A 14,530-nucleotide genomic window follows, 5' to 3' on the forward strand; every position below is an offset into this window, starting at 1 on the left:
TTGAAAATTAAATAAAATAGTGTTTTTGGCTTAAAATTTTTTTTTTAAGTTTAAAAAAAAATTTTGAAAAAAATTCGAAAATAAAAATTTTTTTTTTCCTAATTTTTTTAAAAACTTTTTACTAAAATCCTTACCAATTCCTTACATTCTATACATTTCTAGGTAAACTACCAATTCACGCGGCCAAATATTTACCAATGATGTCTTATCTATAAGCATTACTAGTACGTACACACACACAAATTGGGTACCAGTCATGTGTTTGCTTAGTCATCAAATGGAAAAAAAAGTGTGGGAATTTTCAAAAAGTAAAAATGGAGTTTGGTATTTATCGATTTTTGTGGAAAAAATAGAAAAAAAATTTTTTTTGAAAATTTTCCAAAAAAAAATTTTTTAGACTTAATTTTTTCTCAAAACTTCAAAAAATTCAAAAAAATTTCCAATATAAAATTTGAATTCTCTGTTATTTTTCGCACATAAAGCTAATTTTTATAGAGCTCTGACTCAAAACGTCGTAAAATTTTTTGCGTACTCTCGAAGCTACAGTAACCCGAAAATGTTGAAAATCTGAGTTAAAGGCTTTAAAAAACTAAATTTGGGTGAAAAATTACAGAAATTCTGGTTTTCGAAAAAAAGTTGAAGAAAAATCCAAAAATTCAGTGAAACTACATTAAAAAATGAAAAAAAACTGTTTTCCAGAAAAAAAAAATTTTTTTTCAAAAATTTCAAAAAAAAAATCCCAAAAAATTGCCAACTTTGATTTTTTTGCTATTTTCAGCAGATAAAACTATTTTCCGGAAATTTTAACTCACTTTGGCTCAAATTTCCGTGCAACTTGGTGTTTGCGTACTTTCAAAGCTACAGTAACCCTAGAATTTTTCAAATTCATGCTAGAAACTCAAAATTTGGCCAATCACGAAAAAAACCCCTAAAAAGTTCAAATTTCCTGCTAAAAATCAATAAAAATTGAGTTTTAAAGACTTTCCGCAACCTTAAAGTTAACCGAACAAGACACCAAAATGTGAGTTTTGGGAATTCGAAACGTGCGAAATTCTACAAATAAAAAGATGGTCGACATGTGTGTGTGTTTGTAATTCGAGAGAAAAATCAACAAACCACCAATTCAATGTCCCAATCAGGTGAGTGTGAAGGACAATGGGAATAGTACAAAGGAAGTGTATTTTTTTGGACAGAAAATTTGGAAATTCGGCGATATCTCAAAAATTTTTTGATTTAAAGGGAAAGTGTCAACTTCAAAAATATTTCTCTTGAAATTTTGAATATTTTATTAGTTAAAATCTTTTTGATAGCTCAATTGGCTGCGGAGATAGAGGGCTTTAAAGTTTGAGAGTAGAGATGAGGAGACGCAGACAGCTAGCGCGCCCTCCCTCTCTGCGTCTCATCCCTTCTTTGCTCTCTCACATCTGGAGGCGCTTAACTTTAAACGTGCATATCTCCGCGGGGAGGAGAGATACAAAAAAGGTGTTAACTAACAAAATATGCAAAAATAGGTGGTAAATATTCTGTTAATTAAAAAAATTTGTTATTTTGAAAACTAACGAAGTTGTAAAAGTTTTAGTGAAAATTTCAATTTTCTTCTCAACTTGTGTGTTTTTCGAAATGTTTTCAATAAAACCCTCGAAATACTAGAAAATTTTAATATTATAAAATAGGCAACAAACAGACGCAGACAGCCAGCGCGACTCTCCTTTTCTGCGTCTCCTCTCCCCTCCGCTCTCTCACATCCTGGGCACCCAAATTTAAACCTGTATATCTCGGCGGAGAAAAAAGATACAAAAAAGTTTTTAACTATCAAAATATGCAAAAATATCTGACAAATACTGTGCTAATTAAAAAATTTTGATATGTCAAAAAATAAGCAAGTTACAAGAGTTTTAGTGACCAACTAGCTACTAAGCCAACTAGAAAAAACACCTTTCTGGGTCACCTAACTTTAAACGTTTATATCTCTGCGGAGCAAAAAGACACAAAAAAGTTTTTAACTACCAAAATATGCAAAAATATCTGCTGAATATTTTATTAATTAAGACAATTTAAAAATCTGAAAAACTAACAAAGTTATGACTCGTTTAGTGTTACAAAGTTATAGAAAAAATTGTAAATTTCAATGAAAAACTGTTCAAAGACGGCTCTTTTCTAACCCTAAAATTTGCATGAAAATAGAGCAAAAAATCGAAAAAATTTAAAACCATCAAATTTCTGTTCTTTGAAACACGCAATCTGTCCAAGTCGTAAACCTTTGTGTGATCCCGTGGCCCCGTAAGCGTGGGTGCCGGCTTTTCTCTCAAAAGATATTGGAACATGTGGTGTCTATCGGTAAATCATCATCTCTGATCCGAAGGCAACTGACTGGACCAAATAGCTTGGAATTTGAAAATGGAAGTGTTTTTCGACCAAAAAATATGGAAATTCTGCGATATCTCAAAAATTAATCGATTTATAGAAAAGCTGACAACTACAAAAATATTCCTCTTGTAATTTTAAATATTTCGTTAGTTAAAATCTTTTTGATAGCTCAATTGGCTGCGGAGATAGAGGGCTTTAAAGTTTGAGAGTAGAGAGAAGGAGACGCAGACAGCCAGCGCGCCCTTCTTCTCTGCGTCTCCTCCCCTCTTTTTGCTCTCTCACTCTCACTGTGAAGGCGCTGAACTTTAAACGTGTATATCTCCGCGGGGAGGAAAGATACAAAAATGGTGTTAACTAACAAAATATGCAGAAATATTTGAAAAATATTTTATTTGTTGATAATTTTTTAAAATTTTGAAAACCTACAAAGTTATGTGAGTAAAAAATTAATTTCTTGAAAATTTCTTGAAAATTCACTAACTTTTTAAAAAGTGTGTTAAAGCGAAATCTTCCAAATACTAGCGAATTTGGTATTTATTCAAAATAAAATTAAAAATATTTAAATTTTGCTAATTTTTAAGGTGAGACGCAGACAGCCAGCGCGCCCTCCTTCTCTGCGTCTCCTCTCCCCTCTTTGCTCTCTCACTTTCTAGACCTCCCAACTTTAAACCATCATATCTCAGCGGAGAAAAAAGATTCAAAAAAGTTGTTAACTATCAAAATATGCAAAAACACTTGAAAAATATTGTGTAAAGTTTAAAAATTTTATATGTCAAAAAATAACCAAGTTACAAGAGTTTTAGTGACAACTAACTGCCAACTAGAAGAAAAAAAAACGGGTTTTCAATAAAGAGATCAAAAAACTAACGGATATTTGATAAGGAAAAGGTGATGTTTGGACGCTTTTTATACTTGCTTATTTTTCATTAAAAATTGATCATTTTGTAGGAGGAAAACACAATTTTCAATTTGGAAGGTTTTGAAAGAAAAAATCTGAAATATCCTTGACACGACACTTTTTGACATATTTATGGGGTACTTAAATAATAATCCTATCAACATTTGAATGTGAATCAAGTACTTCATGACATTAAACTAATGTCAGGTGAAATCAGAAATTACTGATAAAAACAATGAGTTCAAACAGTCATTTTTATTTTTTGGGTTTTGGGGAATCGGAAACTTTGCACAACTTTTTTAGTTTTTGACATATGAACAAGTTATAAATGATAAAATGTTGAACATTTTGTGTGCAATATTTTGTTAGTTTACGACTTTTTTGTAGGTCTCTTCCAAGACGAGATATAAGCGTTCAAAGTAGGCCCAGAGAGTGAGAGAGTGCGAGGAGACGCAGACGACGAGAGCACTCTCGTCGACTGCGTCTCTGCTCAGAAAACGGTCAATACATTTTTTATACATTTTTTGTACGTTTTGAATAAAAGAAAATGCATAGAAATTCAAAACTATCAGTTTTAAAGAATGTTGCAATCGTAACTAATTTAGAAAAAAACGTTTCTAATGAAAATATCATAACTTTTTTGTTTTGCAATTTATTAAAAATTTGCAAACTAAGAAAATATTCCTCCTATATTTTTACACATTTCGTTAGTTTACAACATTTTTGTATCTCTCTTCCCCGCCGAGATACAAGCGTTCAAAGTTGCGACCGTCAGTGCAGTGAGAGAGTGTGGGAGAAGGGGAGACGCAGAGAAGGAGGGCGCGCTAGCTGTCTGCGTCTCCTCTTCTCTCTACTCTCAAACTTTAAAGCTCTCTATCTCCGCAGCCAATTGAGCTATCAAGAAGATTTTAACTAATAAAATATTCAAAATTTCAAGAGGAATATTTTGGTAGTTGACAACTTTCTTATAAATATACTAATTTTTGAGTTGTCCCAGAATTTCCAAATTTTTTGTAAAAAAACACTTTCTTTACACTATTCTCATTGTCGTTTACACATAAACTTTGAAGCCCTCTATTTCTACAACCAGATGAGCTATCAAAAAGTTTTATTTTTAAAAAAATTTGAGAAAAACTTTAAAAAAGTGATAATTTTGAAATTTTATAAAACTATCTGAAAGTTTTCGGCCAAAGAAACATGGAAACAAAAAAAATCCGTTGTCGTCATGTAAACGCACCCGAAAATGGGCAGAAATTAGTTGGAAAACAATAAAAGGGGGGAAACTGATGATCAATGTAAAACGGAAACGAAGAGACGCAGAATGGGAAAGACAGGTGAGAGAGTGACGGGGTAGGAGAGAGTGGCAGAGAGACAGACAGACGAAATGTTGGAGGAAAGGACTGGTTTTGTAATTTATTAGTGTGGTGAATGGGGTGATAAGAGGGTGTGAACAAGACGCAGGTAGCGAAAGAGAGAGAGTGACGAGAGACTAAAAATTTACTGGGAATAATACAAAGAAAGTGTTTTTCACAAAAAAATTTGGCAATTCTGCAATATCTCAAAAATTATCAGATTTATAGAGCAGCAGCCAACTGCGAAAAGATTCCCCTTAAAATTTCGATCATTTCGTTAGTTGCAAACTTTTTGGTAGCTCAATTGACTGCCGAGATAGAAGGCTTTAAAGTTTGAGAGTAGAGAGGAGGAGACGCAGACAGCCAGCGTGCCCTCCTTCTCTGCGTCTCCTCTCTCCTTTGCTCTCTCGCCCTATTTGGCCATTTAACGTCAAGCCTTCATATCTCCGCGGGGAAAAAAAGATACAAAAAAGTTGTCAACTAACAAAATATGCAGAAATATGTGGTAAATATTTTACTAGTTGAAAAAAATTTGAAATTTTGAAAAATACCAAAGTTATGAGGAATTTAAGAAAAATTTCTCTTTTTATGTGGTAAAAGTCACAGAGGAGCTGTTCGGGTTGCTTAAAAATTTTGTTTTAAAAATTAAATATTTTAGGTTTATGAAAATATGTTAAATATTCAGAAAAGATGTGAAAACGTTGCAAAAAAAATTTTTTTTGGAGTTTTTTTTTGAAAATAAAATTTTTCTATCAACTTCCAGGAGTGCTATCAAATTTTTTATATTTTAGAAAATTTTCGTTGGAATAACACCAGTCTCTGCTGAGTTATGAAATCTACCAAAATTTGCACTTATTTTCGAAAAAATCCTGTAACTAGGAAATGGGCGGAGCCTAATACAATTGTTTAACTGATAAAATGTGTAAAATTTCAAGGTCTTAATTTTATTAGTTAACAACTTTTTTCTAACATTTTTAGTTTCAGAGATAAAAAAGTTTAAAATGTTTTTTAATCCAAAAAAAATTGTTTTCAAAAAAAAACACCTTTTTTTTCAAAAATTTTACTAAATTTTTTTTTTCGCTAATATTATTCAAAATGTCTTATTTTACAAATAAATAACCAAATCCAACACATTTTACAACTAAAAACCCCGTAAAAATGTGTGAAGAATGAGTAAACACGCCTCAAAACTTCTGGGAAAATGCATCGAAGAGGTTTGGGGAGTGGCGAGAGAGTATGGGTAGGCAAGAGAGTGCAGACACACACACACAGATACACAGACAGATGATCATGAACCACGTGGAATTGGATAACGGATAGCTGATAACAATTATCAGGTGATAAGAGGGGTGCTAGGGCACAAGGGGCAAGTCGCTACTCACCGAAACTCGGGTTGCTGGGGTGGAAAATTTTACCCGAATTTAGAATTTATATATTGGTTGAATAAATAAAACAGTTTTCTCCATTATGCATAAAATATCTGCAAAAAAATATTGAAAATTGAAAAAGGTAGAAGGGTTTGAAAATTGGTTCAAAATTGCGGGTACTGTACTTTAGAGGGATTTTTTAGATTTTTATTTGAAAAAAAAACATTTAGTGCAAATTTTGGTAGATTTCATAACTCAGCAGAGACTGGTGTTATTCCAACGAAAATTTTTTTAAATATAAAAAATTTGATAGCACTTCTGGAAGTTGATAGAAAAATTTTATTTTCAAAAAAAAACTCCAAAAAAATTTTTTTTGCAACGTTTTCACATCTTTTCTGAATATTTAACATATTTTCATAAACCTAAAATTTTTAATTTTTAAAACAAAATTTTTAAGCAACCCGAACAGCTCCTCTGTGACTTTTACCACTTAAAAAGGGAAATTTTTCTTAAATTCCTCATAACTTTGGTATTTTTCAAAATTTCAAATTTTTTTCAACTAGAAAAATCAGAGGCACGTGCATGACGACTGTAATTGGTAGCAATATTCTTGTTTAAACCATTGACTAGTGGAAGACCAGATGTAATCAAACAGAAGAAGTGGTTCAAAATGATTAATGATAATTCTGAAAGTTTTTAAAAATTAACTGAAATTCTGAATAATAAAATAAACTCACTCATATTTGATTGAAACAAGCCTCGAATCTGTTATCTTCTACTGAATCCTATGTGCTGTCGAATGGTAAAGAATATGGAGCAATTATTTGAAATATCGATTTATTTTCTGATGACAATTCAAATGATGTTTCGATATTTGGCAATTTACGTGAGATTGACCGTATGGGATTTTTGAAGATTTATATTTTTTGAAGCTAGTTTTTTCCGTTTTGGAATGGAAATTTTAGAAAATTTATCAGCTTCATTGTAAAATTGTTCCACTTCACCCCTCAACAATTACAGATATAAAGCTACTTCCAACCGAAAACATCTAATAAAATTCATTTTTCAAAAAAGTTCATAGTTCACTCCTCCTTGACCTCCTTGACAGACTCATCTTCAATTCCATTCGTTTCAGACTCACTTGATCTATCCTTCCGTGTCTCATCTCGTTTAACTTTTCCATCAATTTTGAACCAAGTGGTGAAGGCTTCCGTCAGGTAATTCATAATTTTTGTGATATCGTCTGGAACGGCAGTTGGGTCGTAGGCCTGAAAATTTGAGATATAGGCTGGGGAGTAGAAAGTTGTGGAAGTGTTGGCAGTGTGTCAATTGGTGCAAGCTTAAGCGACAGCGCGTGATGTGTCGGATGCAAAGTTCCAAAAAGCACAGGCTGGTTAGACCAAACCAGTAATGTGTCCGCTGCTTTTTTAACCACTGATCACTGATCAACGCCAGTTGTGGGGTGACATGGCGCGCCCGTAATGTGCCGGCCACTTTTTTTTTTAACTTCTAGTTAGTAGATCCAATCAAATGCCGGCTGCTCCTGCTTGCCAACCTACAAGGTGTCGGCTGCTCCAAGATAGAAGGAAGGCGACAGTAACTATGGGCCCGTAAAGTGTCGGTTGCAGAGACTCTTGTAGTGTCCGCTGCAAGTCTCTAACTCATAGTGTGGCCAAACTGGTTAGATGTCGGCTGCTGCCCTAAAGCCCCGGGATGTGAGTGTCGACAGTTAAAACTCATGGTATGTCCGCTGCAAGTTTCCAACCCTCAAAGTAAACCAGTTTGGTGTCGGCTGCTTGTCCTATGTGAGCTCTCGCTAGAACCCGCAAAGTGTTCACTGCAAGTTTTCAAAAGCAACCCCGCAAACTGTCTGCTGCTACTTTGCACTGGCCAGCGCCCGACAACATCCGGTCTCCGCCATTCAACCTCACCTCAAACGCATACATAAAAATCCCATAGATCGCAAATCCATACTCAATCGGCTGCATAACCGGACCTTCACAGTGAGATCTCAGAGATTTCAGAACACTTACAAATGTGGTTTTCTTGTTCAACGCGAACATTTGATAGCCAAGATCAATGTCTGAAACGGATTCAACATTTGTAGGCGCGCCTGCCTATTAAAAACCTACAGGCAAAAAATCATACTCCTCGAGATTCCATGCACAATAACCGGGGTTTTGGAACACTTCACATTCTTGATGAGCTTGAGCAAAGTTTTCGAGTTCTCGGGGACGGAGCACATTGACCAGGATTTGTAGAGGTGGTGGGTTACGGTGAACTCTTTCTCTTTTCTGAATTTTTCAAAAAAATATTTGGAAATTTAAAACCTGACTATTTAAACTTACTCGTACTGAACCACAAGTGTCCTTTCTTCCACATCCTCATCCTCTTCCATATCACAGCAACTAATCTTAAAACCTCCGATCTTTACAATCCCATCAGCACTTTCCGGGAAGTACTTGCAGAACATCCGATTCCAGTTCGCATCTTCCTCATTCACCTGTCCCAGCATGACAATATGGGTGACACGTTCCTGACGAACTGCCCACCAGAATTTGAACACTGTGGATGCTTTATCAAGGATCTTGTGTAGAGGAGATTGAGTGAGAATGAGTTGGAGGCCATTTGGACACTTGATTCGGTTGGCATGAAAGAAGTCGGATGTTAAGCGGGATCCGTGGACGTTTAGAGGTACACGGGTTGCCATGACCAGTGGAAGTTCTTCTCTTAATAAGAAATTGGAGTAAAGAAGCTTCAGAGTCGTGTGGTGTAAGGGACCATTAATTAAGACCCAGTAATTAAGACCCCCCGGCTGCTTTTAAAACCAAGTTATGTATCTACGTGACCGTGATGTGTCGGCTGATAAGACCCGTGATATGTACTCGGCAAATTTCACACTCCCGGAGTGTGTGCCAGGAACATGTCCGCTGCTGTTCAAACTTTTCCTAATGTCCCGGCTAGTGTCAGCTGCTTTAAACCCATAGTATGTTCTAGAGAACTTCGCACGGTAGATCCAAGCCAGTACAATGTCAGCTGCTGCCTGCCTACTAACAAAGACCCACGAGGTATCGGCTGCTTGCAAAACGTGCCCGTATTGTGTCGGCTGCTAAAACCCGTGATATGTCCGCTGCAACTTCCACACTTCCATAGTGTGGCCAGGACAAACCAGTAAAATGTCGGATGCTTGATCAAACTCTTCCTAATGTCCCGTGTCAGCTGCTAATTGCGTACTCCCAGAGTGTGTGCCAGCAACCCATGGTATGTCCGCTGCAAATTCCACGCTCGAAGAGCGTGTACCAGTATGGTGTCGGCCGCTTTTCTAATTTCTAGAGAACTACGCATGGTAGATCTATGCCAGTAAAATGTCAGCTGCTTCCTGCCAAACCTACGAGGTGTCGGCTGCTAGTTTTACCAATGTGCGTATCGATGCGCCCGAAATGTGTCAGCTGCTAAAACCCATGGTATGTCTGCTGCAAGTTATACACTCCCAAAGTGTGGACCTGAAAGATGCCGACTGCTTCATTTAAATTTTCATAGAGGCCCCGTGAAGTGTCGGCTGCTAATCTCCCATGGTATTTCTCGTTAGAGCCCCGGAAGGTGTCGGATGCAAGTCTACAAAATCTAAACCGTAAAATGTCGGCTGCCCAGATCTGCACTAACTGGCGCACGCCTTGCAAAGAATATTTCCCATTACCTCTGCTCCAATGAGTGCTTCTTCACGTAATCTGTCATTCCGACGCTCTTGATCTTCTCCGAATCCTTGGCCAACAGTTTCGTGACATATTCCTTCAAAACCTCCGTCGGGCTCTTGCTCGTCAGCTTCTCATCCTTCTCAAACTTTCTGACCTTATTGTAGAAGCCTACGATCATATTCTTTACAAAATCAAGTGGAATTTCTTCTGAAATTTTCTAGTTTTAATTAATAGTTGAGAGAAACTCACGTTTAAAACGCTGGGCTTCCACATCTTGTGGGGAATACGGAATACCTTTCATCATCACTGGATATTCGACTGGCTTCTTCTCCTTATCCTCGTCAGGGTCGCAGAGGGAGAGTAGGATTGCAAAAAGAATGAATGCAATAAGCAGGTAGATCAATCCCAGTACAACATAGGACCAGGGGTAGAATCTGGAAAACAATTAAAATTGAAATTCTGAAATTTCCAAAAAAGTGCAAAAACACAATTTGCCGAAAATTGTCGGCAGTTGCCTTTTTTTCCGGCAAATCGATAATTTGCCGGTTTGCCGAATTGCCGATTTGCCGGAAAATTTTATAGGTTTAAACTTAGGATTAGGCTTATGCTTAGGCTTAGGCTCGGACTTGGGCTCAGGCTTAGGCTTATGCTCTCCTTAGTGAGAGTTAGGTTTAGCCTTGGCGTCAGTGGCGAGCGTTAGCTTTAGGCTTGGGTTTATAGCGTGTTTTTCATTTTTCAAAGGTTAGGCTCAGGCTTAGGCTTAGGCTCGGACTTAGGCTCAGGCTTAGGCTTGGGCTTATCTACTAACCTCACAAAGACATCGGGCCCTTCAGCTCCCTTATGCTTCCGTTTCCTCCAGATCCTTGTAGTCTGGCCCTCCTCGCTTGTTGTCTCTGGTCGCATCGTTGTCGTCTGTTCCTGTGAAACGGGCAAGCTTTTCAATTTTTGAAGGTCAAATGTGATCCCTGACACTTTTGCGGCTGCTTCGAAAAGTTTATAGAATTCTGATAGTTTTTCGGAGTAATGGAATCTCACACTGTTTTCAAATGCTCCAAGATCCTTGAACATTTTTGGCAACTGATCTTCCAAAGCTTTAAGCTCTTCGGTTGATTTTCCATAGCTCTTCACCGAAGCTAACAACTCGTCAAAAGCATCCCTCTCACCCATAACATTCATCATAGATACAATTCCACGTGTCGCTTTCCCAATAACCATTAAATGTTCAGAAATATCACCAAAATCCGATAGATCATATCGCACAAAGACTTTGAAATTTTCAGTGTTGTTGATAAACTCTTGAAGGTTCCTCAAGTTCTCTTGGATTTTTGGTAAGTGCTCTGCCAGTTTTTCCTTGCTCAGATTTGTGCTTTGAAAGTACTTAAGAGCAGTGATAATTGGCTTGATATACTTGAACTCTTTGGTTTCTCTTAAAGCTTTCATGGCGTCGATGAGTTTTTTGAAATCCGATAGAAAAGTATCAAAATTTTTGAAAAAATAAGGAGCCATTTCAATCATGTCACCTATGATGCCGAACTTCAGAGTATCTCTAAGTTTGACAATCATGGAGTTAATTTCTTCAAAATCCAATGAATTCCGCACTTGATCCAAGTCATTTTTCTTTAAAAGCTCCACCATCCTTGCCAACTTATTCTCATTCATCTTAAGTTCATTTGATACTTTCAAGTATTCATCGTGAAATTTGCATAGGAAAGACAACAGCTCAACAGCATATAAATTGATTGTAATGGCGTCGTAATAAACAGTTGTGAAAACATCAAGTTTATTGAAGATATGAGTTTCTTGAATATTTTCCGTAAGAGGAGTTACAAACTTTGATGAAAGAACCATATTTGTCATATTTAATTTGAATATATCACTGACTGCATTATCACTAGATTCATTTAATAATTGAGTTCTCCAATGTAAAACTTATTTAAACCTTTTATAAAATTCAAGCCCTCATCTTTGACTACAGGATGAATAGATTCTTCCGTCAAATCATCATGAATTTTTATTAAATCAATATATCCATTGATTAATCCGACAATATGGGTTGAATATTTGAAATTATCATGTGTCTGCCCAAAAATATTATTCAAATTTTCCGCAACCTCCTTGAAAAGCTTCAAGTTTGCAATAAGTTCTACAATTGCCGGCTCATTTTTAGACGCATTATAGAAAGGTATTGAGGCATACTCTTCAGTTACTTCAACTGATTTTTTTAGAATTGGGAAAAATTTCAAACCGTTTTCAATTTCAGGTCTTTTTGGAAGACCTTCATACATAGACAAATTGAAGGTTGACAATTTTTCGATATCCAAAGCAGTTTCATTTACATTTATCCAGTTATCATGCCCTGCATGAAGAAGTTCCACAAAGTCTGCGAATCCGAACAGAGTCCGAATAAACATGCCCAGTTGGGTCCAGTCAACACCAGAGCTTTCTAAATCTTTCAATTCTTTACGATATCCTTCCAAGCTGTGTAATGTAGCATTCAACCACTCTGCTTTCTCCGCAACAGATACCAGCTTCAACAACCGATCCGCCATAGTAAAATCACTTGCCTTTTGTATTTTATTGATTTTTTCAATGACATTAGTCAGCGAGTCCATTTTGATATCCAAGATTTGAGAAGGCGCAATATCTCCAAAGTTAACAAGCTCCGATATAAGTTGATCAGATGGAATAGTTCCGGAATGCAGACCGTTTTGAAGATAAATTCCATTTGTAATTCGGGATATTGCAATCATTTGTTGGACATATGGATATAGTCTAGCTGAAATTGGTTCAGGTTATTTGTTATATTTTCTGTATTGTTGTCTATTTTTGTTGCATGCAACTAATAGAGGAGATATCGGTTTGTTTTGCACTGAAAAGTCTTGCAACAAAAGGTTTTTTTTTCCAACTTTGCTAGAGCAACTAAGTGTACCTTATCACTGCAGTTATAAATATTGTGCCTCCCCTGACAACGTTGTCACTATCAGAGGTGGGCGGATATTTTTTCGGATATTTTCTAATAATGAATTTATCAATAAGTTTTGATGTAGTTATTCTGGAAGAAATGTATCCAAACCAAAGAGTAACTATTAAGCAACATTTTAATATGATAAAACCTAGAAAAATTCTACAAGTTTTCCTTACCGAGACCTTAAAACTTATTAGCCGAGCAACATCGGATATCGGATAATAGACTTGCATATCGTTTATACAGAAAACTTGTAGAATTTTTCTAGGTTTTATCATATTAAAATGTTGCTTAATAGTTACTCTTTTGTTCGAATACATTTCTTCCAGAATAACTACATCAATACTTATTGATAAATTCATTAATGTTTGTTCATAATAGCACTATCGTAGATTCAACGTGACGCTACTGTAATCCTACAGTTCCAAAACTTAAATGTCTTCATTTTATGCACCTTGGAACTACTTGATCTTTTGTAGCCTTACTGCACAACTACTGTAGTTTAACCGAGATGCACTGAGACATTATGTGAGTTTATGAGGGTTTTTTGTGTTTTTGAGTGAGTTTATGAGAGTTTAGTTGTGAGTTTATGAGACATTTTGAGACATTATGAGACATTATGTACACATTACTTGTTAACAACCTCCACCAGTGTCGGCTGCTCGGCTTACTTACAATCTTTAGCTCGTGGTGATAAGCGGTCATGACTCTCGTTGGCTCCCACAATACCAATAAATATCAGAATATATCCAATTGATTTATAAATAGCTGCTGAAAATAAATATAATCCTGCAAACTTCGAAAAAAAAAACTCACCCATTGCGAAATAGTTATAAACTTGAGCAATGAGGCATTTGCAAATTTGATGAGCAAAATCGAGCACGTAAATTTGAAATTTTTAAATTTTTAAATGTCACGTTTCATTCTTGGCAAGCAGGGGTGGGCGGCAAACAAATTTTTCCGGCAAATCGGCATTTGCCGGAATTGAAAATATTCGGCAAAACGATAAATCGGCAATTTTCCGATTTGCCGGAACTTTTCGGCAAATTGTGGTTTTGCACTTTTTTTTTTTTTGGAAGTTTCAGAATTTCAATTTTAAATGGCAAAATTGAACGCATCCTATAAAGTTTCCAACGTCTATTTTTAAACATAAGCATATTCTATGAAGATATGTAGAAAAAACGGGAAAAATTCAAAAATGCGCAGTTTTAAGTGTTTTCCGTCTTATAAAAAAACCCTTTAAATGTTCCCGGCAAATCGGAAAACCGGTAATTTGCCAATTTGCCGAACGGCAATTGCCGCCCACGCCTGCTATAAAGTAACAGTTCACGAGGAAATAATAGAAGCTTTCGAAGTTTTCAAAGATATAAAAATTATAAAAATTATATAAATCATAATAATTGCAAAACATTATTAAAACTATTGACCAGGGGTGTGCGGCAAATCTCAAAATTTGCCGAGCTCGGCAAATTCGGCAAATTTGCCGTGCTTAACAAACTCGGAAAAATTTGATATTTTTTATGTTTTTTGGAGCACCAAAACTACTGAATTCTTAACACACATCTGGTTTCTGAATAAGTTCCGCGTAGTATGTCTGTTTAAGCATCAAAATAGCTCAATTTTGTGTCATTTTACTAATTTTTTGGCTAAAAAATCAATAGTTTTAGTCAAAATTGTACTGTCAAATTTTTGACGTGTGCGGCAAATTTCGAAATTTGCCGAGCTCGGCAAATTCGGCAAATCTACTTTTTTGAAATTTGCCGTGCTCGGCAAACGGCAAATTCGGCAAATTCGGCAAATTTGCCGAGCTCGGCAAACGGCAAATTCGCCGAGCTCGGCAAACGGCAAATTCGGCAAATTCGGCAAATTTGCCGCACACCCCTGCT

At 36.0% G+C, this 14,530-nt stretch overlaps 2 protein-coding genes and 1 non-coding gene across 3 annotated transcripts; 1 reads left to right on the forward strand and 2 right to left on the reverse strand.

The window, feature by feature from the left end:
• Window positions 1–7,066: 7,066 nt before the first annotated feature.
• Window positions 7,067–11,536, reverse strand: Y22D7AR.7 (Tyrosine-protein phosphatase domain-containing protein; the record flags this gene model as incomplete). The annotated part of the gene is made up of 7 exons (NM_065043.1): window positions 7,067–7,252; window positions 7,916–8,067; window positions 8,133–8,278; window positions 8,333–8,713; window positions 9,682–9,886; window positions 9,929–10,113; window positions 10,488–11,536. 7 exons carry the CDS (start codon window positions 11,534–11,536, stop codon window positions 7,067–7,069), a joined length of 2,304 nt encoding a protein of 767 aa, NP_497444.1.
• Y22D7AR.16 lies at window positions 10,427–10,478 on the forward strand. Its single transcript, NR_052093.1, has one exon. It is a non-coding gene; the product is annotated as an Unclassified non-coding RNA Y22D7AR.16 (non-coding RNA).
• A 44-nt stretch (window positions 11,537–11,580) lies between the features above and the next one.
• On the reverse strand, window positions 11,581–13,464 carry Y22D7AR.14 (uncharacterized protein; the record flags this gene model as incomplete). The annotated part of the gene is made up of 3 exons (NM_001381746.1): window positions 11,581–12,455; window positions 13,320–13,415; window positions 13,461–13,464. The coding sequence occupies 3 exons, from the start codon at window positions 13,462–13,464 to the stop codon at window positions 11,581–11,583; spliced, it is 975 nt and encodes a 324-aa protein (NP_001368033.1).
• Window positions 13,465–14,530: the final 1,066 nt, after the last annotated feature.

Source organism: Caenorhabditis elegans, chromosome III (assembly GCF_000002985.6).
Source record: "Caenorhabditis elegans chromosome III".
Lineage (NCBI taxonomy): Eukaryota > Metazoa > Nematoda > Chromadorea > Rhabditida > Rhabditidae > Caenorhabditis > Caenorhabditis elegans.